Here is a 27,114-nt window from a genome sequence, read left to right on the forward strand (position 1 = left end):
AATGCCCCCCCAAATTATTTGAAAGGTGTTCTGTCAATCTTTTTCGGCGTTTTTATCCCGGACAGGCACGTTGTAAGTGATATGGGGCGGCTTTACATACATTTCTGATTTTGAAGCTAATTTAAATACCTATGTGTTCCTCACACAAATAACTTCTCAAACATACAGAAGTCTGTTGTTGCCTCTTTTATGTGGTGAACATTACTTTCATGTGTCTGTGGGCTGGACAAATACAAAGCAAACAGGAGCGCGCGGCGGAACTATGACGATTACGCATGCAAACCGTCAGAAAGTGTACAATTAATTAGCTGCCATGTCAAGTAGAATCTGAAATACTACTTCGGTTTACTTTAAAAAAAAGAACCTTGAAGGACGCTTAAGCTTCGCCTTCGCGATAGCGTCAACGGGCCTCGTTTGCATCGCATTCTCATTTGCCGCTCAAGCGTGCCTCGCGTGGCCTAGTCAAAAGCGTCTGACTCGCAACTAAAGGGTTGTGGGTTCAAATCCCGCCTAAAATTCTTAATTTTTTTTCTTTAAGGCAAAGGAATCACTTTCGAAATTGAAATCATTTGAAACGTACGGCGACCTTTAATTCGCATTACATGTCATGTTTTAATCACTCTCATTCCACGCGTGATGTCACGTATCACGTAAGCATTGTGGGTTGTTTGAAATTCTTGCGCAAGGGTATGTAGCTCTGATGTCATGAACCTATCGACCAATCAGGATTTTGTCACGCCACCGACATCGGCTTTTGTGCGACATGAGCTCCTTAACGCTATCGTGTTAAAATCATCAATTAGCAAGGGTGATGCTCATTTGCAAATTAAACTGTCCGGCATCTTGTCAAGAACAAACCTCAACAGCCAGGCTATGCCATTTTATTTTGTATAAGAAAATGTTCACTTGGGCAAGCGCTATTTTGGGCCAGATTCGATCTGAGTGCGAGGGCGCGTATATATTAGAGCATGCAATTGCGATTCCTTCTTGCTGCATGATTAGTCGCATGCATGCGGTGCTCAGTGTAAACAATGTTTGGTTAGAACAACAGACATTTGGATTGCCACTCCGTGTTTCTATAAAAAATAGTCTGAAACGAATTATCCTAAAACTTTTGTTACATTTTGAAATTGTCATTGCTTTTAGCTCAGTTGGGTCGTTATCATATACATATATATTGTGAAGTGTATTTCGTAAACCTTATTTCATGATATATATGGCCACGAGGCGCTCACTTGATAATTTTATGAAATGTAATTAATTCCTCAGTTCAAGGACACGATTTCACTTCTAATACTGCGACACAAAGTTGTACCGATCACAGGTATTTCAGACAACCTACCACACTTCGTGACAAAATTTTTTACCCTGTAAATAGATCAGCTTGAACTTTAGAATTTTACTTAAACACGAAGAAAGGACAAGGAAATACAGTACAGTTCTAAATTAAAGGCTGATGTATTTACAGGTATGTACCAACAAGCTCAACTCTTTAATCTTGTACTTAGGTAAAATATATTTTACTGGTAAACAAAGGGATGTTGAGTCGTATGAACACGACGTTATGTACGTTAATGTAGATCTTCTTCTACTCTTGCGTCGAAATTAAATAACTGAATTTAATATTTTTGGTACCTAAAAACAAATGTAAATTGCACGGACAGTCGAAGAAACTATAAAGTTAATCGTTTCACGGCGTGAATAGTGTATATTGCCAGAACAACGCGGAAAATATATTCTTAATTTAGCGGTTCAAACCGGTTCGAACTGGTTCAAACCGGTTTGAACCGTTATTTTTTGTTCCCCGGAACCGAACCGGAACCGAACCGAAAGCCGTGAACCCGAACCGGAACCGAACGGATAAAAATTTCGGTTCGACACCCTGCATGTATGTATATGTGCCGTTATTCTTTGAGTGATCACAAATATCACAGCTACAAGGATCTTCTGATCCGGTGTCCAATACTGTTTCTTTCATATTCACCGAAAAAAGCTGGTAAACTTTTTAGGGAATAAATATGCCTTGAAAAAAAAACGAAAATTGAATTTTAAAATAAACACCGAAAAAAGTATGTTGAATTTTGAAAAAATAAAAACCGAAAACGCAGAACCCTACCTATAACCAGAATTCAGTCATGTGTAAATGATTTTGGACATGTAAACTGATTTCTTTTTTTTTCAATTATGCTAATTTTATAAGGCAGTTGAATGATATGCTTATCCTTTCTTAGTAGTGCATCTTTGCTTTGCTTGCATCTGTTTTATACATACAGCATGTAAACTAAAGTGCTTCTAATGGACTTTAGACTCCCCACAAAAATCGGTTTCTCATTGCGTCGTGCTGAAAGTTACTACAGAGGTGCAAGCAGGTGGCGGAAGTTTACAGTAAAAAAAAATATGAAGGAATGAACTACCCTCATTTACAAGAAAAAAAATGAAAACTTGCTCTGGGCAGTTTACGCTGCCGTTTCGCAGACGATGCACGTGTAAAGAGAGGTGCTACCGGTAGATGGTGTACGCCGTGTTAAGGGCGCGCCGGTATGGTGCCTGGAACGCATCTCCAATTGGCATGTTTACCGTGTTCCAAAAAGTGGTCCCTTGATTTCCGCCTGATGACATCATAGAAGTGTCATGCTGTTGCCAGTCGCGATCCTGGCGCCGTCCCAACAGCTGCAATGTACGTGGCAGACACATATTCTGCTACAGGTCGCTCTCCAGTGTGGCAGTTCACGGAAGTTTCAGCAGCCAGAAGCTGGGACGCTGTGATGACAGCGACACTCGCGTTTGCTTGTGCTACTCGCAGCTTCTCGTTACCATTTCTACGTCCAATCATCAGGATTGTGACATACAACAGCATGACATTTCGGCTTCTGTGACGTCATTTGTTGTCATTTCGGGACCACTCTTGATGTATGGGCAGCATAGGACGCTAAACACATCAGTCAGAGACGCGTTCCAGGCACCATAGCTCCAGCCGTTCCGTGTTGATAGCAGACAATCTTGCAAAAGAAACCGAATCGGCTGACGCTTCCTCAACGCTGCGAGCACAATCTGTCAGCAGCACTTCTCTCACGCCCGCATCGTCTGCGAAATGGCGCCGTAAACTGCCCAGAACAAGCTTGCTTTTTTAGAGCGCAGCTCTTAGGGGCCCGTTTCCGGCTTGAGCGGCGTCGGCGTCGCCGTCAGCGTCGGCGTAACCGCGCGGTGCATCATGGGAAATGTCCCATAATGCACCGCGCGAGCCCCCCACCGGGGTCACTTGACTTCATGGGGGGCACGTGACCCCCCCGAGGTCACGTGACCCCCGAGGTCACGTGACTCCCCTGAGGTCACGTGACCCCCTCCTCGAGGTCACGTGTCACGTGACTCCCCTGAGGTCACGTGACCTCGGGGGATCGCGTGACCCCGATGACGTCATCGACACTGATGACGTCACCGGCATCCACATCGTCATCGTCATCATCACTGATGACGACGTCATCAGTGTGGATGCCGGTGACGTCATCAGTGATGATGTCGATGACGATGTGGATGCCGGTGACGTCATCAGTGATGATGACGTCATCAGTGATGATGACGATGACGATGCGGATGCCGGTGACGTCATCAGTGATGATGACGATGTGGATGCCGGTGACGTCATCAGTGATGATGACGATGACGATGTGGATGCCGGTGACGTCATCAGTGATGATGACGATGTGGATGCCGGTGACGTTACCGACATCCGCATCGTCATCGTCATCATCACTGATGACGTCATCAGTGACGTCACTGATGTCGTCCCCGGCATCCGCATCGTCATCATCACTGATGACGTCGTCAGCGACGTCACTGATGACGTCACAGACATTCGCATCGTCATCGTCATCATCACTGGTGAAGTCATCAGTGACGTCACTAATGACGTCATCGGTACCCGCATCGTCATCGTCACTGATGACATCATCAGTGACGTCAGTGATGACATCATCGGCATTGGGGGTCACCTGACCCCCAAGGTCACGTGACCCCCCCCCCCCCCCCCCTGGTTAGTCTAACCCCCCCCCCCCAGCGCCCTTCCCTCCTCCTCCTCAAGAGCTGCGCTCTAATTCGGCGTTACGGGGAGTTGTAAGCGGCTGTCACTTTTTTTTTTCATTTTTCAAACGAGATGAGTTTTTTTTTTTTTTTTTTATTAATCTTTCATTACCTGTTTGCACCTCTGTAGTAAATTTCAGCACAATACATTGAGAAACCGATTCTTTGTGTACGGTCTAAAGTGCCTTAAAGGGGCCCTGCAATGACTTCTTTACTAATTTTTAATTTGCACCGAACCTGAGCGCACTGAACATAGTAACTTAGTGGAACTTTTCTTTTCTCAAAATTCCCTTTATTTTAAAAGTTATAGGCAAATTAAAATTACAAAAACAAGCAAAAAATAACCTCCCTCATGACGTCCTTGGTTGCTTGAGAGTGGCCGTGAACTAGAAGAGGGGTAGTGAGCTTATCGAGCGCTCACGGCTGCCGCACTCCAAGTCGACGGCACGAGAGGGCGCCATTGAAGCATGTTCTGGATAGGCTGTATGCAGCGGGCAGCCAGAGCGGCTCTCATTGCATTTGTTGCGCGATTAAATACTAATTCGGCATGACACTTCATTGGCCACGAACGACAGCAAACACGGGGTAAAGATCACTTTAGAATGGGAGCTATTTTGCGCTGCCATACCGCGAAACGGCCAAACCGCAAGACAAAGCTTCTCGCCGAAGGCCTTCAGAACGCTCGGAGCCGCTCAAATCCTCCTGCCCAAATGACCGCAGCGCCACCGCGTACATCCGTGACCTTTCCGTGTCGGCGCCTGATCCCACTACTCCCTTCTAGTATGCGCCGCCTTTTCCACCGCTTGGTGGTGGGTACGCCGACGGGTCATTTCTTGTTTCCGTACTTTATGAACTGCATTCGTTTCTTTTCTTATCTAAAATACTGAACAAAAACAACTTTTATAAAAAATTGAAACGGTTCGCGCCACTTATATTTTGTATTTCGACTAAAAAGAAGCTTTTAGCGGCTCTGACCACTAGTAAGCCTAGGACCAAAGACGTCACATTTTGCGCGCTTTCGGTAACGCGAGTCGCCCTCGTCGGTGGAGGAGGTTTCCGCGTCGTCCGGTTAAAATATGACGCGCTGATATTTAGTTACTCTCTTTGTGCCCGCTGGATTGCCTGAACCCCAAGAGACGTGGAAACCGCAAAAAAGGTGGACGCTTAAATATGATTGCAGGGCCCCTTTAAGCCCTGTTCGCACAGTTGCGACTCCTTAAAGGGGTACTCCACCGATTTTTTGAGCTACCTCAACTAACTATATTTTCTGACTCCCCGGCCTTTACTCTCTCCGGTATGCTATTTAGAATCGCGAAATTCATAATAGTTATTGCGAAATCGGCAAATGAAAATGATGCAAAAACCAACATTCAAATATACGCGCGCTTTTCAGGGCCGTGACGTCAGTGGCAGGCAGCCTTGCCAGTCGAGCAAGCAGCCAAAAAATAGAATATGCCAATCATTTGTTCCGTGCTGGAGCGCGGGTACTGCAGCGAGCTTCCCAAGCATTCATTTGACACCATGAAACTGCTTCGAATCAGTTTAAAACGAAATCTACAGCCCAAAGAGTGAACCCCTGCCTTCCACTGACGTCACTTTTTCATTGTTGCCAGTAGAGACTTCGAGCTTGAAAAACACGGTGAGGACCAAAACTGTAAATTCAATAACTTCGCGAAAAAACAATATTTTGACCTAATATTTGGGATACTATTTTCGCGATGTTTGTTGGTTAGTTTAGCAAAATTGCAAGCAAATCGGAGACAATGAAAAAATCAGTGGAGTAGCCCTTTAAAGGCCCGTTCTCTTATACGCAACCGAGTAAGACAGAGAGAGACCAGACCGGTTTTTAATCTTCTTGCAACGTCTTAGGACCGGATTCGCTGCAGCGAAGCTGGTCCTAAGACGTCACAAGAGGCTTAAAAACTGGTCTGGTCTCTCTCGGTCTAACTCGGTTTGTTTGTTTGTTTGTTTATTTTTGGGGTGACGAGAAGAAAGGGGGCACCAGGAGATGTGTGGGCCTCCGTTCATGGGGCGAGTCGCTACCTGGTGGATCTGGGAAAGGGACAAAAAGAGGAAAGAGGAGGAGAGAAATATACAAAATTTATTTTGTATATTTCTTATACAAAATACTAACTCTGTTGCATATGTGTGAACGGTGCTTTAGGCTCGTTCACACATACGCAACCGAGTAAGACCGAGAAAGACCAGACCGGTTTTTAAGTCTCTTGCTACGTCTTGGGACCGAATGCGCTGCAGTGGAGCTGGTCCTAAAGGCCCGTTCACACTTTTGCAACCGAGTCAACCGAGGAAGACGAGACTTGTTAAAACCTCTTAACATTTCTTAGGACAAGAGAACACGCTGGCGCCATCTATGTGGTGACCCTGGAACTGCATTTCACAAGAGCGAAGGTTTTGCGGCATTTGTGAGGTCGAATGTACGTAATATATATATAAGAAAGGCTCGTTTATAACGTTGACAAAAGTTTTTCGAGCCAGGAAAGAAAGAATAATGTGCGAGAGAAATAGAAAAAATGCCAGACCGCCAAGTTTACTTTGCTACCCAATAGATGGCACCAGTGTGTCCTCTCGTTGGAGTTACGGAAAAGCAGGTGTCAGTTAAGAAGAAAGTTAAGGCCACAGAAAGAGATCGGTGGCTAGAGGGAATGCAGACAAAGACGGCTTTGGAAAGCTATAGATTAAACAAAACAGTTATTGCCAAAAGAAGAATTTATGACAATTCTAGGGGAAGCTCAATGTTGTTTGAGGCAAGGACGGGTGTTCTGCGAACCAGAACGTACAGAGCGAAGTACCAGGAAATGGATACAGTGTGCGCTGCTTGTGGAGAGGAGGACGAGACGGCTGAGCACTTGATACTCTACTGTAAAGGGCTTCACGCTATGTCTACCGAAGACAACATAGGTTTAGTAAAGTCATTGGGTTTTAGAGACAGCAAAGGAAGGGTGGATTTCAAGACAGTAGATATTACCAAGCAAAGATTAAGTGAATGGTGGCAGAAAGCGAGAGAAAACTAGGTATTTTCTTGTTAACTGATGGCAAGGGGGTTTTATAGCCTCACTTTGCAGTGTGGAGTGAATATAGTTTTTACATGTAAATATTCTAAGCTTAAATAGTAAAACAAAATGGCTAGGTGGCGTAAGCTACCGCCCTATCCAAAGGGCTCAGCCGGATTCATCCATCCATCCATCCATCGTTGTAAGAGGTTTAAAGGAACCCAGTTTTAAGAGGTCGCAGGAGTATGAACAAGCCTTAAAGGCCCGTTCATACTCTTGCGACCCAGTATGACCGAGAGAGACCAGACCGGTTTTTAAGCCTCTTGCAATCTCTTAGGACCGGATGCGCTACAGCGGAGCTGGTCCTGAGAGATTGCAAGAGGCTTAAAAACCGGTCTGGTCTCTCCCGGTTGTACTCGGTCGCAAGAGTGTGAACGGGCCTTAAGATGTCGCAAGAGGCTTAAAAATTGGTCTGGTCTCTCTCGGTCTCACTCGGTTGCATATGTGTGAACGGCGCTTTAAAACCGACCGTCTTAAAACCTCTTAAAATCTCTTACGACGGGAGAACACACTGACATTCTGGCGCCATCTATGCAGTGACCTTGGAACTTCATTTCACTAGAGCGAAGGTTTGGCGGTATTTGTGAGGTCAAATGTACATACTACTCCTTAGAACCGGCTGCTTAAAAATCCCTTACGACGGGAGAACACACTGGCATGCTGGCACCATCTATGCGGTGACCCTGGAACTTCATTTCACTAGGGCGAAGGTAAGGCGGTATTTGTTAGGTTAAAATGTATGTACTACTCTTTAGAACCAACTGTCTTAAAACTCTTAAAATCTCTTACGACGGGAAAACACACTGACACGCTGGTGCCATCTGTGCGGTGACCCTGGAACTTCATTTCATTAGAGCGAAAATAAGGCGGTATTTGCGAGGTTGAACATACATACTACTTATGAAAAATGTTCATTCATAACATCGACAAAAGATTTTCAGTCCAAAAAAAAAAAAAGAATGATGCTCGAAAGAAGTTGCAAATATACGGGACCATCCAGTGTTCCACTGCTACCTGATAGGTAGTGCCAGTGTGTCCTCTCTTCGTTAGAGATTTTAAGAGGTTCCAAGGCACTCGGTTTTAAGAAATCGCACGTGTGTGAACAGTCCTTTAGAAGCATTAGTTGACATGCTGTATATACACACGTTTATGAAAGTGCATCTGGTTTATTTCTGCATGTTTTACGTTTGATTACGTTATGCCATATTACAGACAATTGTTGGTTACGGGCACAGAAATGAAGACAATGATGATGGTGGTGGTGGTGATGATGAGTGTGTTGAGGCAGGGGTAAAGGCATAGAGATCATACATACATACTCTAGAGGAAAAGGTCCGCCATTTTCCCATGCATTCTGGCTGCCGCAAGCAGTGGTGCATGGAGGCAGACCTTTGGGACCCCAGAAATGGTTACCAACTGCCTTTGATTTCACGAATTATATCATCAGAGCAGTTTCACGAACTTCAACAATCCACATACTTACCGGTGGAAAGATATTCGCATTCGTTTCAAAGCTTTCTTTTCACATAGCGCGCAGGTGTACATCCTCGCGTCAACGCAATACTAAACCAGATAACCGGCTTTGCGGGTGGGTGCGAGTGGGCGTGCCCCAGGAGTATGAAACTGTGTAACCACCAGATGTTTCGAGATTTTGACAGAAGGGGAGTTAATGCAGCATAATGAGTATATTGCTTTTTATAGGCGTTAGAATAGCTCAGACTTTAGTTTACAACGTTAAATTATCACTGTTTATATTGCTGAGAGTTTTCGGTCTTTGCGATTACCATTGCGACTGTCGTCCTTCAGGTGGCAACATTGGTTTCTTTCTCTCGTGTTTTGTCGCTCTGTTTCGCAATCTTTCACTCGGGACTCCGGATGTCGGCGCACGGGATTTGCCACTCCACCACTCGTCCATTTTTACCCCCCTGGGTGGAGGGGATAGTCACACCAAAGACTGCCGTTGTTGCTATCATGTAAATCTACTTGCATAAGCGGTGGTCACTTGATTTGCAAGATCTGCTACTTAAGCCCCCTTGAGTGTGTATGCGAGTTTTAGAGTGGGCATAGGCGGTTCATATAAATGTTGCAAGTTTACAAATGAACCTGCGATGTAAAACTTGAAACTGGTCACAAAAAAAGAAACTTTCGAGTCGAAGAAAAGAGAGGAGGGGAATGTCTCAAGCTCAGCTGACTCGTTTATTTCTCTTACTCTTTATAAGCACAGAATGCTGTTGCCACCAGCCTGGACACGCCCTTTCTTAACAAAGTAACTATTAAAAGCCATGACCCTGAGCAGGGGCGGATTTAGGGGGGGGGGGGTCCAGATGTCCTGACCCCCCTCTTGATTTTTACATGTGTAAAATTTAGGGCGTAAAACAAGGGAGAGGGGGAGGGGGTTCCTAAACATATGGTATGCTGACCAACACCTGACCCCCCCCCCCCCCCCCCCCTCAGGAAATTCCTGCATCTGCCCCTGACCCTGAGACTGGTAGACACTTCCATGTAAACGAGTTAGCCGAGTTTGAGACGTTTCCCCCTCTTTTTTTTTCTTCGTCTTGAAGTTTTATTTTTTTCTCATACAGTGCCGGGTTTTACTTGATGTGATTAACTACCACTAGCTTTTTGTAGGGTGTTTACAGAATAGCCACTTCTTTTCATTGCTTGGGAAAGGCTGTCCCTTTGGAGGATGCCAGATTGCTCCTTTAGAAAGAGCTTCGAGAAAATAAAGTTTTAATCTAAAATGGCTCTCAGAATGTGGCTGTGTAATACTAATAATAATAATGATAATCGTCATAACAATAATTTTTATTGGCTTAGGAGAGTTGTGGCACTGCAGAAAGGCAACAGAAGGCATAAAGGCTGGGTGGAGACATTATTTTTAGGCACGTTACTTTGGGCAATTTGCATTCGCATTGCAGCTATAATGTCATTTCAAGACTACTGTCGAGACCAGTTATAACGAAATAGCGGCTATAGCGAAGCGATTACGATTTCCCATTACCGTTTGCACTTTTTCATTGCATTTGTGTCTGTTTTTAGCGAAAGAAATTAAGCTGCTTCTGCGGATATAGCAAAAAAAAAAAAAAAAAAAAGTCGGAAACTTTTTAAGTTTTGGATTGCCACACTTTGCTGTTGTGGCCAAGAAGCCACCCAGGAGAGCCTGCAGAAGATGCTGGAAGGGCTGCCGGCAGCAGTCTCTGCAGCGTCGTCTGCATCCCGCTCCTTATCTGGGAAGCGGCTTTACCGCATCGCACGCGGAGAAGCCGTCGTGGCATGCCGATAGGGACGTTCGGAGCACTAGCGACAACGTACCAGTGGAGAGGACGGAGAGAGCCTAGATTTAAGAGAGGAAGCAGTAAGTATGCCTGCGTTTTGATTGTCGCATGGCCAGTGTGGCGAGGAAACTGGGCGGGGAGACGGACACGTTTGCAGAAGGTGAACGCTTTTGAATTTTGACTCCTTGTAAGCTGCAACACGTTTTGCAAATGCGGCCCACAAACCGTGTCACCCCAATTGAGCAGTTGCCCCATCCCCTAAATCTAGGCTTTCTATACCGATGACAGACAAACTTGAGCGCGAACTCGGTGCCGTGCGCGCTTCTTTGTTTGCTTCGTGATTGTGTCGGCATCTGGTTGGTGAGATTGTTCAAGCACCGATTTGGCGGTTCATCGCCACCCAACGATGGAGAGTCCCTGCACTGCTGGCACCTCGACGGGGAAGACGAAGGCAATCTCCTTGAATCAAGAGCACGCGATCCTGGACGGAGTGCGCATAAACGTAAAGAATGCTGTCCACCGCTGGCGTCCTCCGCGGGGCCGTCGCAGCTGTTGACACGGTCCATGCGGAGCAGGACCCTTTTTCGGCGGGAGCTTCTTGCAGTTGGCGAGAAGCGGCTTGGATCTAGCAGAGGAATCGTGCAGGGAAGCCTCGACCACTTCCTGCAGGCTCATGTGCCTGTGACAGCCCGTGTTATTTTTTTTTTTCATGTTACTTGTATCAATCCATATATAATGAAGAAGCAGATAAAGCGAAGCGATTTCCGATTCCCGTTAACTTCATTATAACCAATCTCGACAGTATAACATTGGTGGAAGTATAGGAAATGAGGTTTTAACAGTACCTTCACTTACCACCTGAATTACTGCCAAGAGGAGGTTATTTAACAACAATACTTGAATGTGTCTTGTGGTCCTATTCCTGGAGACACCATACGTTTGTTCATAATTTTCACGTTAACACTTGAAATTTTCATAGGCTGTTGTGACCGGTAGATCACAGAGTCAAATTTTCTGTACGAATGTTTAATAAATAGCAGGAAGTTACGCCTGCCTTTAGAGTGGCCTCTGGTGCCTCCACCGTAGATGGAAAATTTGGCCAGTGCAGTATGTCTGCTCACCTGGGGTTGTCGACTTGCGTCACACAATAGTGGCACACGACTGCACTCTGGTACAATGTTTATCGAAATCGGCAGGGGTTAGGATAGAACCCAGCAAGGGTCCTTGGATTCCGCAGCACGGGTAGTGTGGAAGAACCTTTTCATACAGCCTGTAGCCATTTCCCCCTGACCTCCATTTCTTTGGCCCGTCCGTTTGCCGTTGCAGTTTCCAAGGGAGCTCTACCTCATTGAGGGAATCCTGCGAACTTTGGACCTTTCCGGAAACAAGATTGGCTCGATCCCGTCTGCCATCGCCAAGTTCGAACAGCTCAAGCACCTCACCTTGACCAACAACCGTATCTGTGAGAATCTTGAAATCCAACCTTTTCCTTATTTTTATAAATATTTTCGTGCGGCAGTTTACAACATTATTAGTGGTGATCCCGGGTGGACAACTTGCATGGGCTTGTCAATTAGGCATTAAATTTTACTTTTTACCAGCCAGACACTTTTGAGTTGCATCTGTGCCTGTTTTTTTGTTGTTTTTTTAATAGCCTTTAACCTTCTTCGTAGCCTAACTTTTAAAATCACCTTTCCTTATTTTGTTCTATGCTTTCTTTCTTATTTTTCACAGTGTAGCAAACGGGCACTAAACCCATGTTGACCTTGTTGTTTCGTACGAGGTCAAAAAATTTTTTGCGACGTCCAGTGCGAGTTATTTGCTCATCTAGAGTCGAAGACCCGTTGCCTGAGCGCATACTCGGCACTTGCAATCTCCCGACGGCACAAGCCGATCGCTGATGTTCCAGGCTCAGTAAACGTCTTGCTTTTTGGGGGTTACAACTTGTCTCCTTTCAACAAGGCAAATGTCCACCGTTTCTCCTAGTCAACTATTTAACGTTAGGGGGAAGCTGAAGCATTTTTCAGAAAAACTAAGTTAGATATTGTGCTCTATTTGGAGGGCAGTGTTAAAAAAATCATCTTTGGCGCGTCGGAACGGTGTGCCAAAGACGCCAATCAAAGGGCAACACAAAGAGTGCACAGGGAATGCGTAATGACGGGGCAGTCAAGCGCGCGCTGCCATTGGCCGAGATTGGGGGAAACAAAAGCATATGGGCTCATCTGGAGGGTTAACAAGGGCACGAGGCGTGCAAAGAGCAGACAATCTTGTACGTAAAGATTTTTGTTCTCTGAATCCGATTATTGCGCAGGATCCTTGGAGTTACATTTTCTGCCAATATGACATGGACAGATCACATTGAAGCTTTAGCTAAGTCCTTATCATCGGCGACAGGAGCCTTGTCACAATGTCAACACATCCTTCCATATAATGCAAAACTTCATATTTATCATGCCCTATTCACTTCACACATAAATTACTGCACACTCGTATGGGGCACGACCACAACAGGAAACGTACACACCATCCTTGTTCTTCAAAAAAAAGCAATTCGATATATTGCTAATGTGCCACGATTACACTCAACCGCACCATTGTACACTCAGTATGGTGTAATAAGCGTAAAAAATATATATGAATTTTGTTTATTGCAATCTTTGTTCTTGTCAAATGAAAGTTTCAGCTCCTCTTTGAAAAGGACATCCGACTTATCGAAACAAATAAGTGACCCTCGCACCCGCAGCTGTGACAGGTGGTTAGTGCCGCGCCGGCGCACTGAATACTTCTCGCAGTCGCTGACGTATAACATACCTTTTACTCTAAACAAGTATATAGAACAAAATATTTACTTTGATACATTTACTAGAAAAAAAATGCGAGAATTTTTCTGTAAACAACAGATGATTATGCATTAGACTCTATCTTTTATATGGGAAAGTTTTGGTGTTGAAGCCTTTTTTTGTAATTTTTGCTAGAAAACAGGCCATGTGAGAAATTTTATCTATGTCATTTATAATTCCCTCAACGGTTCATAATCTTTATATAGTCTTTGACATGTACCATATAGAATTGTATACATTCACACGGTGATTATGTGTACTCATATTGTTACGCGTCATATGTTTTGTATTTTTTCCCAATATGTTGCTGTCTGTATGGGCCCCCACGCACTCTCAAGCTGTCAATGACAGCTTTTTCGCCCGGGGACCCCCAACACTGTGTTGGAAATAAAAATTGAATTGAATTGAAATTGGACAGGATTCAGCATAAACCGCTTTTATATTGGAAGAAACATGCCGCAATTGCTGTGGGGCATGTCTGCCACTTGTTACCTCTTAGAGGCGTCGTGACATAATCACCGGTACCTGCGAGCCAGCTTAGAGGCGAGCAAGGGTTGTCTGGTGGCGCCGTCGCCATCACTTTCGCCAGTTTTGCTTTTCACTCTCCTAAGCTCCTGCGCTTGGCCAATGCCTTCTTGATAACAAGGCGCTAGTGCTGTGTTTTATACTTTGCCTACAAGTGGCCAGCGCGATGCAGGAACAGACTCGAGCGCTGCATCCGTTGTTGGCTAGGACTCTCGTTCAATGAGTGAAAACACAAGCAGGGGTGGCACAGCTGCACCAATTGTGCCATTTTCAAACATTCGCAATTTTCTGCGCCTATCGGTGCCAAAAGAGTGAAAGCAACCAGAATTGCGCCATGCTCCGCCAAAGATCAAGGCGGTACTAGATTCAGCAGAATTCCATTGCCAGATGGCGGAAGCCGCCGCCAGATTGCTTGGTTCAGTTGTACCTGTCAATTCGTCCATCCATCTGATAAATTCGATGTACACATCCGCACGCCCTAACCGACGCAGCATGTAGCATTAATGTTCTCGAGTCGTACCCTTTCATTTTTTACTGATAGTTCGTTCCTAAAATAAAATATATTTCTGCATGCAATTTCAGATACTTCACGGTAAAGTTCCATTCAATATGGTCTAACACTTGTAGTACAAACTATAATTTGCTTGAATTTTAAATCATTATACAACTGGCCAAGATGCTTTCTTAAAACAATGTTGCGGTTATTCCTAAGGTGCTCCAAAGCAGAGTTTTTTATCCTTAGTGCTCCAAAACGAAGCTTGTCTGCTCCCAAGTTGCTCCAAAGTGCAGACTTCTCTGCACCCCAGCTTCTCCAAAATGTGTGTCTTTCTGCTCCGACAATTGCTCCAAAACTGGTCTGGAAGCAGCACCTGTATCTGATCCCCTGTAAATGACAGAAAATTCAGCAAGGCAGGCTTATTATGTAGGACAAGGGACTTTCCTATCTCAAGAAACACCTATCTCCAGCTTCTTTTTTTTAGCTACTCGAACTATTAAGCATATCTTTAGAAAACCCGGGCTTCTTACGTTTTCCGGCATGCTATTTATTATCTCTAAATTCAAAGTAGCTGTAGAGGAAACGGCAAACAAAGGTGATGCCAAAACCTTGCACGTCGAGCAGGAAATCTAAAAGCATAATGTGTTGCACTTTTTTTTTTTTTTCATTTCGTATTTCTGGTGCGAGTTTAACCACCATTTGTTTCACTCCACCAAACAACATCTTTTTCAAGGATTTTGAAACATCGATGACGGACACCCCACATCGCCATCTACAACATCGACAACGGACGTCATTTACAGTGGTGGGAGGAGCCCACAACAGCTATTGCCGTAAAAAATGAGTAGACAAGGCGATAAAAGCAGGGACTCAAACCGTAACCGAAACCGAAAACCGTTTAGGAACGAAATTTTTTCTGTAACCGTAACTGGAACGAAACCGTTATTTGATATTTATAAAAACCGTAACCGTAACCGGAACCGTAAATTATTCACCGGTAACCGGTTTTAACCAATATTAACCGAAAAATAAACTATTAGTTTTTCTGAAGTATGACCTGGAGGAGGGATCTTAAATTGTTGTGGCCATTTGACAGAGTTACTGTCAGCGAGTGGTGCATCTGGTTACATATTTCCATTCAATCTGACTTTAGGATTAAAAATACTCAGATTGAATTAGTGGTCGAGCTTATGATTAAAAAAATTCTATATTTCTAAATCTGCCACACTCCTACATCGCTACATGTATTCAGTACGTGTCGCTTTCAGTGTATTAACTAATAAGTTCGAATTCTCAGATGTCCATCCAACTCGGTTCTATCAAAACCACCGATGTTCCTGACATGCAGTAGCCAGTATAAAGAAACGAGGTAAATTGACCATCATGCAGAGCTGGCGGAAAAGAAAACCTGGGCCCGTTTGCTCGAAGCGCTAACCGCGGCTAAAGTTAGCAGCAGTACCTAGGAGAGGGAGTTTGAAATCACGTGACTGGCGGCTGGGATGCCGGGAAGCATGGCGGCGCCCCGGTGCGTGAGCGCCGCTCGCTTTGTTTTTTTTTTATTTATTTATTTAGGAATACTGCAGGCCAATTGCGGCCCAAGCAGGATTGGGGGTTACAAAAGTCAAGTAAAAAAAGAAAAAACGCAACACCAGGTAATCCGTAAAATGGGAGAGGGGAACAGGGGAAAAGTATGCAAAAATTGTAATAAAGCACATGTAGTAGCTCACAACAAAGTTGGGAGGAGTGGCGGTATTGGGGAACAGGAAAATAAAACACAATGCAAAAAGTTACACATCAAACAAACGCTCAATCGACTCCAAAACATTGTCAGATATAAATATGTGATGAGGTAGGTTGTTCCATTCTGTTATGGTTCTGGGAAAGAAGGAGTATTTAAATGCATTTGTAACTAATATGTCGTTGTAGCTGCACTATCGGGCGCGTTAGTCAGCAACGAATGGTGCAGGAGGCTTTCGCTTTGCCTTACCTCGCTTAAATCGCAAAGCACGAGCAATGACTTCGTGGCATTTGTTGCATAGTCTTTCGATTCTCGCCTTTCTAAGCCTAAATGAACGCGATAAGTGTCGGCATGGCAACGTCTTTGGAAAGCGGATTGCCTTGACTCAATTGACCGGATATTAATAGTACACAAAAGAAGACCAGCGTCCCGCCCCGACAGACCTTTTTCTAAATTACCCAAGCATCGAGAAGAACGCTGGAAGTGTAATTCTATGGTCCGCGCTCGCTGTCCTTCCTCTTATAAAAGATTCGAAGTAAATAATCATTATAAGACTTGGACGAACGCGCGTGCAAGGCAAAATTTGTTTTAGACTTTTTCCTTTAGAACGATAGGCCCGTAGCTCACAAGTTTTGAGCAGCGCTGTAGGCGAGCAAAATAGAATATTTGGCTCGCGCTTCGAACATGCATCAATACGCTTCCCCACTAGAGTTTTTTCTACTCAGTTCCATTCTAAGTTCCAGCGTAGCAGAGGCTACAAGAGCGAGCTGCGAGCTTTCCGCGTCCCTGCCAAGCACGCGCGCTCGTGCAGTGCGAGCATCGTTCAGGATGACGCGCTTTTCCGAGTAGCTTCGGCTTCACTATCACGTAAAGTGAAATATACGTGCTCGCGGAAGCTGTGAAAGAAAGCAAATATGAAAGGAATGTTTAATGGAACGCTGCGGCTGCAAGCAGCATAATTCTGTTCTTTTTTTTTAAACTTTTTTTAGACGTTTTGTTAGCGCACATCTACAGATGCTGACAGCGGCTTGTATTCGAACGTGGCACGTGCAAAATCGAACGTTACAGCGCCACACGGATGATGCAGCCAGCAAAACTTGGTCGCGTCTTGCGTAAGTCTTCCGGACGCGCTCGCGCCCCCTGCCCAGAGCAACGGGTATATTACTACTGCATACGCCAGCACGCGCAATGCCTGCAACTACACTCGTAGCATGCACCTCTGTGCTTGGGAAATTTGTGTGCTATCAATACAAGGCCGATTGAGTCAAGGCAATCCACTTTCCAAAGACGTTTTCATGCATGCCGACAATTATCGTGTTCATTTAGGCTTAAGAATGGCCAGAATCGAAATATTATCTAAAAAATGCGGCGAGGTCATTGCTCATGCATTGCGATTTAAGTGAGGTAAGGCAAAGCGAAAGCCTCCTGCACCATTAGTTACTGACTAACGCGCGCGATATTGCAGCTACAACGACATATTAGTTCCGAAGCGAGCGGCGCTCACTTTGCGGGGCACCGCCATGTTTTCCCGCATCCCTACCGATCCCTGTCACATGATCTCAGAATCCCTCTCCTAGGTACTGCGGCTAACGTTAGCCGCGGTTAGCGCTTCGAGCAAACGGGCCCTAAAGCCCCTGTATCCTGGGAAAAGTGGCGCCTTCATTGTTGTGGAAACGCGCGAGACACGTTCAGCGCGCCACTTCTGGAAAGAACATGGCGTCTGAAATCTAGCTCAGTGCTGCGCTGTGCCGCCATGACCTTCCCAAGGGATGCAAGTTGCACGTGCCTCGTGCATCGACGCACTTTGCGCTACTTTTGAAACATGAAGGGGCTTTAATGGGCCCTGCTGTTCATTAATAATGTTTATGTTGTTCATTTAGTGTGAAACGTGTCGCGAGTGACGATTTTGAAACAACACAGAAAGAAAAAAAAAAGTCAGGGGTTTGACATTGGCGTTTTGTATTATATATACAATATATATATATATATATATATATGCTCGGGCTGAGAGTGGTGGAAGGAGCGAGGAAACGTCAGAAGGGTGTCCGAGTTTTTTTCTTTTCCTTCCCGCGCCGAGACCCTTCTTCAAACCGAGTGGCACCCGCCGCCTAAAGCCCCTTCATGTTTCAAAAGTAGCGCAATGTTCGTCGATGCACAAGGCACGTGCAACGTGCAGCCCTTGGGAAGATCATGGCGGCACAGCGCAACACTTAGCTATTTCAGGCGGCATGAATTTCCCAGAAGTAGCGCGTCGCACGTGCCTCGAGCATTTAACAACAATGAACGGCGCCACTTTTCCCAGGATAGAGGGGCTTTACCGTCGCCGGCACTGCCACGCCTCTCAGCTTCTCAACATGACAAAAGAAAAAGCCAAGGAGAAGGATGCCTCCTCGTCAAACGCGCCAACGCGCCACCCTCGTCCAACAGACATGGGATGCAATTTCTGCCTTCTTCGCCTGAACCTTGGGAGCTGCCCTGCTTCCAATCGTCGATGGCCTGGCCAATCTCGCCCCACGCGGCCAGCAGTCTCAACAGTCTCTCTCGCAAAACTGTGAACGCGAGCTATTCGAACGTCGGCACGGTGAGCTCGAACATTCAGACGCGCCGAGAGATCGCTTCCAGCATCGCCGGAGGCCTCCCCCTGCCACCGCCGGAGGTATGGCTTCTACGAGAATCATTTCTACCAGAGCCACCAGCGCAATCCAACTACCTCTGATAGAGCCCCCACCACCCATGCCGGAGCGAGGGTCCGTCATGCCTACGACATTCTGAGCGACCTCGCCCAGGACACCATAAGTCTCTCCACGAGAGATGTCCATGAGATCAGGCATCTCCCCCGCCATCGGTTCTACTGGGATGACATGCTCCCCGAACACCAGCACCTCATTTTCGATAGACTGGAACTCTTCCACGTCGTCGCGAGAGGGAACTGTAGGACGGCAGTCCTATCCCAGACGTCGAGGATTCGAGTCTGAGGTTTTCAGAGAGCTCCCCGACCAGCTACCCAACCAGCCTCGACGCGGACGCCACACGCCTCGTGCTCCCGCGCACACCAGCTACCGCCCAGACACCAAGTCGAAGAGGCCCCCTAATCGTGAGTCCGGCAGTTACGCTGAGTCTTCGAAACCCACCAGTGCCGTCATCGACGGCACAGTCGTCTCCTCGACGCTCCTGTGCGTTTTTCTTGTCGAGGACATTCTCGCCCATGCTCTTTGCGAGGCTGGCGTCTCGGCCGACCGTGCCCGAGCTTGATCTTGCATCGAAGAAAACGACCCAATGGATCCCGACTCGACAACCACCGCCACCGAGCGAATCCTGGAGTGGCTCAGCAGGACCGACAGTCATTGAGCCCCACGCGGATGACGGCTCCTTCGACACGTACGATGGCAAGGAGGAAAGCCACACCAACACAAAGGAACACACTACAGACAAACAAAGCGTCGTCGAAGATTCTCAGTCGGACCTGGGTAGCACTGCCTACAAGTCAAAAGCGACGGGACCTACACCGCCAGTCCACTCGACCCAGCAGGCACCTGAAGTCGACTGGGCAGTGTTTAGTGAGGCAAGTAGTTTTCACGGGCCGCCCGACTACGGCGGACTTTCCATTCGCTGCACAAAGGCTTCTTGCCTCACGGCCCGCCCAGCCCAGCTCTCAATTTTATTACTTCATTCCACTTAGCAGTATTTTACTAGTGGATGGCTGTAGTTCTGTTCCTTCCTTCAGTGAAGCGGAGACTCGCCTGCATGTATGAGGTTGAAATCAACTGTAGCGACGAGAAAGTGCGAATGGTTCTTCCAGCATCAAGTGGGAACTTTCTTAGGGTAATTGTTTATAAATGGTGCCAAACAACAGAGTAGCGGTGTTTATTTTAATTTTTATTATATAGAACGCGATGATCCCCGAGTACTAGAAGTAACATGTATGCTCGGGCATCAAACTAAATAATGTAAGTAGATGTAGTGAACAAGAGTTGGAGCTAGGAACGTGTGCAACTTCTGACCAATTAGAAGTATTAAGACGTTTCTAGGTTCCTTGTATTTCACGTTATTGGGTATCTGAGACTGCTTTAAACAGTTTTTTCTAAAATGGCTGTCTAGCATTTCAATTAGACAAATTATTGGAAAAACCGAAATAAACCGGTTTTTATGAACGTGTAACCGGTAACCGAAACCGTAAAAATTAAAACCGTAAAAAACCGAAACGAAACCGTTATCAACAGGAAGCGGTAACCGTAACCGTAACCGAAACGTTATATTTTTCGGTTTGAGTCCCTGGATAAAAGTGACGCTGCACTAGTTCACCGCCCTTTCGATTCTGGTGCTCGGAAACTATACCTCGACTGCCGTATTTATTCAAACATGGACCCATATTTTCTTTCCCCGTTTCTGGGTGCAGAATTTTAAAATCAGCGGTGAACTCACAGTCAAGGCCGAAGAAGGCCAACCTGTAATGTACCGAGCATAATTTCAGAGTCAATCGTGCCAATTCCGGTGCTGTCCCATGCCAGCTGCTGCTCCCAGCATTCCGGTGCAAAGCGGTGAAGTTCGGCGCATGCACGGTAACGTGAGGCAGTGAAGGTTGAAGTGGCGAAGGTAAAATGTAAACACATTGGAATTTATATTGAGATCCCACCGCGTCGCGAATATTAGAACCCCTCGAATTATATTGCTCGAAAAATAAGTCGTTTACAGTATACGGCGAGTAGAGACGCCATGAAATGCACATTTGTACCATTTTCCTTTCCCTCTACTTCTCCAAATCACCGCTTATTGGGATCATACTATAATACAGTAGAACCTTGTCGGTACATTTCTCAAGGGACCGCGGAAACAAAACGTACAATCCGGGGAAAAAAAAAAGCGAGAAGGCCCTGGGGGGGGGGGGGGGGGGGGGGGGGGGGGCGGGGGGGGCGGGGGGGGGGCGGGGGGGGGCGGGGGGCTTGGCAGGATTGGCAGTTTTGAATATAAAAGCCGGGGAATTGTAAAAACCGGGAACATATCTACGATGTTCTACCGTAAAGTATTTTTATTTTCCGCCTCAAGCTCGTTTTGGCCCAGGTGCAGTGCAATTCTTGCAGAAAATGGCATTTTGGCACAAGACGTAGCAGACTTTTGTTTACTGCGCAATTTGGTGTAAATGGTGCAGACTACCAAGTGTAGAATACCGAACACACCAGCAGTCGGAGACGCGATCCAAGCGCCGTAGAGTCATTACTCCTATGTACAGCCTATTCAGTGGCTTGAGTACCTACATCGAAGCTCGCAGTTTGTTTGTCAGTCAGAAAAAGCTGTTTGGTTTTTCCTTCGATCTCCGGTCGCTTCGCAGCATCACTGCCAGACAGCATGTGCAAGCTGAAGAAGCTGGAGAGCCTGCTGCTGGGCGTGAACCAGCTGTCACGGCTGCCCGAGACCCTCTCCCAGCTGGGTAACCTCAAGACGGTGGTGCTCAGCGAGAACCGGCTCACCAGCTTCCCTCGCTGCTTCTGCGGCCTCAAGCACCTCGACGTGCTTGACCTGTCCCGCAACCGCATCGCCGAAGTGCCAGACTGCGTGGGGGACCTCCAGGCCACCGAACTCAACCTCAACCAGAACCAGGTAGCGAGAACCAAACTTACCTCGACGCGCTTCGCATAGATCCGACTGACGCCGGACGCATCGCGCGTCTGCGTCGACCTGCTGCAAACTGTTTTGAAGAACGAGGACCGACACAACTAAAGCGTCCGGTGGCATGGTCGTGCTCCCAGATCTCGCTGCTGTCTGAGAACGTGGCGAACTGCCCTCGGCTGAAGGTGCTGCGGCTGGAGGAGAACTGCCTGCAGATCAGCTCCATCCCGACCTCACTGCTGGCCGACTCTCAGGTGTCCCTCCTGGCGGTGGAAGGGAACCTCTTTGAACTCAAGGACCTCCAGGAGAAGGAGGGCTACGAGGCGGTGAGCGCTGTGGCGTCCTCGGCCCCTCAAGCACTCCTAAGGCCGATTCGCGCGCGTAGCCCCGTGCTGAATTGGCGCTTCTTTGGCACTACGAAGGCCGGGTCACACTTGCGGTGCAGCGCCGAATCAACGCTGCAATAAGGGACCGGATATAGCGCTCATTTAGAACCGTTTCCTCTGCTGAGGTGCCGCCGAGGGCCCTAAAGTGAGAGTTCTCTAGCTTTTTCACCTTGGGGGACCCCAAGCTACTTCGAGCGATATCGGAGGACCTTTGAATGTCGGCCGACAGATGGATTGCTCCCTAATGCAAGCCAAGTGGTGGCGCGGTGCTCGGATCAAATCCATTAGCCACGCCCAGCCATAGTGCTCCGAGCGTCATGGTTAAAAGCGCAAACTTCGGCCAAGCTGACTCGGCGTCCCTTCCTGGCATGGGGCATGTCACGGTCATGTCTACAAGCTTTTAAAATGAAAGAAGAAAAAAAAATGTCTCGCTCTTATCTTGACGTTTCCCATTGGAAATCAAAGGTCTGCCTCATTGCCCCACGCTAGTTTCTAAGATTATAACCGAATACCATTTTGTAGTAGCTTAACACTGTGTCTCATCTCCCATTTTCTTTTCAGTACATGGAACGCTACACTGCAACCAAGAAGAAGATGTACTGAAGCGTGCCTTGCTAATACCTAGACGGGCTCTCTGTTTCTGGACAAGTCGTGGCCCAACTTCCCTCCTCCTCGCATTTACGGTAGCGAATCCTGCACGCATTCCAGAAACGCCGCGGGTTTCCTCGAGGCGGAAAGAAACAACAAAAACGAAGAAACCTTGCAAGGACACGGTTTATGTTACGCACGTTTTCGGAGCAAACTGCGGGAGTGGCCGTGCTTCTGGTCTCGGCGCAGTCTGTGGGCCTTTTTACGCAGAGAGAGGCAAATATCAAATAAATTAGTTTGTTTCTCGTCCTCGGCAGATGAATGAGAGGGGCGTGCGAGAGAGGACCCACTTGTCTGCTGTTCGAGTTGCACGCTTTGTTTTTCGGATATTTATTGCGCACCTGTACATATGTAACTAGAACATGCCCGACCGCGAGCACCGCCATTCACACTGTGAGCACGATTGCGGAAGGCAACGTGACTCGAGTTGAGAGTCCAAAAGTAAGACAGCTAAAAAAGAATTCAACGGCTAACCCAGTACTACCGCGCAGGAGGAACTCTCTTTATTTCCGACCGCGTTTTGATACATGATTGAGGATGATATACCGCCATGATAGGAGTAGGTGTGACACGTCTCGTTGCCTTTACACTGGCATAAATTAAGGTATGAACAATAAATATATTTATGCGAGTCTATGCCCCATGGTGCTCCCTCCTTCTCTCGACGTGCCGGTCCGGCCGGGAACGTCCGGTTGGTCTTCAGACCACGCCGAAGTGGACGCATTGGATCGTCTGGCCTTGCTGGAAATAGGATGGGTGAGATTAAGGCCAGCTTGCGAATTTGTCTTCTTACAACGAAAACCTACACACATATTCCCTAATTTATTATGCATTGTTTGTGGGCTTGAAATATGCCGACAATGTTGTAAGTAGGATTCAGTGTTTTCGGAGTTACTTCTCGTGAAATTCAGAAGGTGTTTTTCTGAGTTCATTTTCAGCTAGAAAATCTGAGTTTATCAAATATAATTTTTTTTATTCCAAATGTTTTTTAAAATTTGGAGATTAATTTTACTTAGTTTCCATTTTTTTTTTTTTAAATTCAAAGTAAAAATAAGAATAAGGTTTATAAATTAACACTTTAAATTCTTCGGAACTCTCCTGTATCGAATGATATTTCTGCAGCTGCATTTAGCATTGGTGCTTTGCCATTGGCAATACTAACTATCCCACAACAAATATTGCCAAGAAGTGTTGCCTCAACAACAGTTGAGACTCTGAAATAACTAAACTCTTGGACGTAGTTGCCAAAATATACGGGTTCATAGCTACCTCCGTTATAAAAACACTACCCCTCCTTCCATTTAAGAAGCACACAAATAGTATGGTCCAAACTAGAATCCTAAACCATGGCTTTGGTCGTGACCGAGTGGTACCATGACTTGTTGCCTTGGTACCACTCTTGTTGCCGAGATTTCGAAGGAAACTAAAGTGGCCACTCCTCAGGACAAGTGACCCTGTGCTCTTATGAAATATTTGTAAAATACCTTCTGTTTTTATACCTTCTGTTTTTACTTTTTTTTTGTGCCATCGTGACTTCGGAATTTCGGAATAAATCTAAATTGACTAAAATTTTACCGGGGAGTGTTTTTCGGATTTATCCGATAATACGGAACCCTAGTTACAAGCAACCATTCCTTATCCACAGTGTGTAGTTTTTATAATGGAAATGTTGGAAATGCTGCAAAATCTTCAATTTAGTTATGTACAGACAAAACGTTTGAGAGCTACCTGATGGATGACGCTAGCGTGTTCTCTCGCCATAAGCGTAAATAAAATAATGTAAAAAAACATTAAAAAGCGGTTACACGCTCGGTCACAATCAAGACATATCTGCAATATGCATTTGATTGTGACGACTATAGTCTGCACCTAATGCATAACTAACAAGGGCAAGTTTTGGCAGAAAAAAAAAAAAAGAGTTTTTCCTTAGGTCCTTGGTGCACACCTCGGATGCAAAAAGTTATCACACGCAGCATACTTTAAAAAAATGCTTGCTGTGTTAACAAGCTTGCATCAACGCAGAAATAACCGTCGACATAATATGTCATTCGCAAGATTTATCGCGTCTCGTCACTGTGAACGGTCTTGAAGACGCAAGTTCTTGTAGGTCTGCATTTGTAGATAGCTTGCGCCGCGTTAAATTTCAGCTTCTAAACGTGTGTAGTTTCGTGGACCGTGGTCCGGAATATATGGCATTCGGGAGGTGGTGCACTACAACTGAAACGTGCATCACTGCTGCAGGTTTGCTGGCACTGCAAGAATGTGTGCTGTTCGAGAATCAATCAAATTCTTTGTGCCGCATCTCCGTTTGTGTTGTGGAATGCTGGCCACCGATGCCCCCGGGGAGGAGAGTGGTTTTCAAGGTCCCGTTGACGCTGAAATGCTTTTTCGTATTGCGATGCAAAAATGTCATGACGTGTGCATCCTAAGTGTGCATATATATCTGGATTTGCACAAAAAGCTGGGTTTTTCCTAGACAAACTTTTTCTGCTCTTCGATTTTCAAAGCTGCAAGGCTCTTGAACAAGCCAGCCGGATCCCTCAAACCCTGCTTTGTTTGAGATAGATAAAGAAAAACTAGTTTAAAAAGTTAGTTTAACAATCTCTCCCGAGAAAGACTGGATTTCGCCCTTCTCTTTTTGATGAAAGAGCCCGAGGTAATCGGGCAATGTATTCATAAGGTAAGCCACTCGTATATTTCTTGTAGAGAATGCGTTGGGCTTTAGAAATTGATAGTATCCTCTTAATTTGGCTGAATCCCATAGTAGTCAAAACAACTACTCGCTAGCTGTACTTTGTGCACAACTAACCAGTAGTTGTAGGATGAAATTGAAACACTCAATTCCAATGTACACCTTAGGTAGAAGTGCTGTTACATTAACTGCGGGTCCACCCTCGTATCCTCCAATAATGACGTTAAAACAACTTGTAAGAAATATAAGGCTTCCTGTATTGCAAAGAGAAAAATAAAATACAAAAAAGTGCCAAGAAACAAGTAATTTCAAAATGGCATTTCTATAAAAATAAAAAAAAAATATATATATATATTTTTTTATTTTTTTTAAGTTAGCTTATAAAGCGTTTTAAAAGATTTACCTAGCCATTATTATATCTTGTGGGCAATCTGGCTTTTAGCCACTTTGTTTCCACCAGAGAGGCCCAATTTGGCCGGTGCAGTACCATTGCAAACATGAGCTCGTTCAGCCCTCATGGCAGAGCAGTAATTATAGTGGTTTACGCAGCAGATGGAAAGCAGGGGTTGGACGTGAACTGCAGATGCTGCCAGTGGGTTGAGTGCAAGTGCGAAGAGGTGCCGTGATGACAAACTAACTTGCTTACCTGCCTCTTCCGAATAAACAAAAAATTGCCTCCGAGAATCGGTTGGCTGCCCCTACAGGTACGTAATCTGAAAATTCCGCATGTCATGTGGATGGAAGTACTGCAACTTGATGCTGAAGGCAAGCAAGCACTGCCGTCGAAGACAGATCTCGATGTGCCCTCGCTATTTCGGTCGATGCAGTTGCGTACCAATGTCGCAGTTATCGAAAGAGCTTATGCGGTGGCAAGAAGGAAAAAAACGGCCATCACATTATATAAATGTGTGTACTACTACATTTTGGAGACTCCTATACTATAGCTTGTGTGTCTATGAAATGTTGCTTTGCCTAAACATTAGAATTAATAGTACCTGAAACTAATCTTCCAGTCAAGGACCATGGGCCACGGACTGAAAGTTTGCGCAGATCCGCACCAGAATACACAAGTTCACTCTTCTCAGTCTTGTTATAACAGCCCTAGTTTTCTCAATATGTTCGGTTGACTCTGGTGTCCAAGTCAAAGCTATACAAAAAATATTCGTAGAAATGCTAGCTGGTCGTGCACTCGTGCCACTGAAGTCTGTAGCAGTGTTTGGCAGAGCGTGAGAATGAAATTTCTAATAAAAATTACTGGTATGCATTTTCTCACAAAAATGGCAACAGCCCATCTAAATTTTCACTAAGATTTTGACACATACTGTATAAATGACCAATTCCTCAAAGTAAGCTTTGGTGCTAGGATTATTGAAGGAACTACCGTAAAATACCGGAGGTGAGCCCACTCCACTTTTGCTGAAAATTGAATTAATCTAGACATGGGCGCTTGTCCAATCAAATCGGGTGCTTAACGTATAATTTGCAGAATTCCCAAGTTTGGAACTTGTTAATAGTGGGCGCTTGAACAAAGTGGACGCTTCCACAGTATTTTACGGTACATAGCAAAGCTACAATTCATATTATGAACTATTTTTACAAGAAACTTGGCATGACACTGCAGTGAAGTTGCCTACAGCATTGAGAAAAGGTGCTGGTTGATAAAATAATTATTCAAATTAATTACCAATAGGAGCTCCTTAATAAGGACCTGCCCATCATTCTACAGGGTTCCCCACTCATTTTAATCGAAATGGTAGTCAAT

At 45.7% G+C, this 27,114-nt stretch overlaps 2 protein-coding genes across 4 annotated transcripts in view; one reads left to right on the forward strand and one right to left on the reverse strand.

Annotated features, from left to right (window-relative positions):
- LOC8040809 (leucine-rich repeat-containing protein 57) overlaps positions 1–23,294 on the forward strand; it is a 29,650-nt gene extending 6,356 nt beyond the window's left edge. Inside the window, exons 2-5 of the mRNA XM_040205289.2 lie at positions 11,750–11,885; positions 21,349–21,617; positions 21,767–21,952; positions 22,574–23,294. Coding sequence (XP_040061223.1) covers positions 11,750–11,885; positions 21,349–21,617; positions 21,767–21,952; positions 22,574–22,615 — 633 coding nt within the window. The 3' untranslated portion in view covers positions 22,616–23,294. The remainder of the gene's footprint in view (positions 1–11,749; positions 11,886–21,348; positions 21,618–21,766; positions 21,953–22,573) is intronic.
- Positions 23,142–27,114, reverse strand: part of LOC8040811 (WD repeat-containing and planar cell polarity effector protein fritz homolog) — a 65,014-nt gene continuing 61,041 nt past the window's right edge. For 2 of the 3 annotated variants that reach the window (XM_029986123.2, XM_029986121.2), the window contains exon 27: positions 23,142–23,401. In XM_029986123.2, the coding sequence (XP_029841983.2) occupies positions 23,360–23,401 (42 nt within the window). In that variant the 3' untranslated portion in view covers positions 23,142–23,359. Of the gene's footprint in view, positions 23,402–25,998; positions 26,066–27,114 lie in introns of all 3 variants that reach the window. The other variant, XR_003919465.4, reaches the window with a different exon arrangement.

Source organism: Ixodes scapularis, unplaced genomic scaffold (assembly GCF_016920785.2).
Source record: "Ixodes scapularis isolate PalLabHiFi unplaced genomic scaffold, ASM1692078v2 PGA_scaffold4__175_contigs__length_147842914, whole genome shotgun sequence".
NCBI lineage: Eukaryota > Metazoa > Arthropoda > Arachnida > Ixodida > Ixodidae > Ixodes > Ixodes scapularis.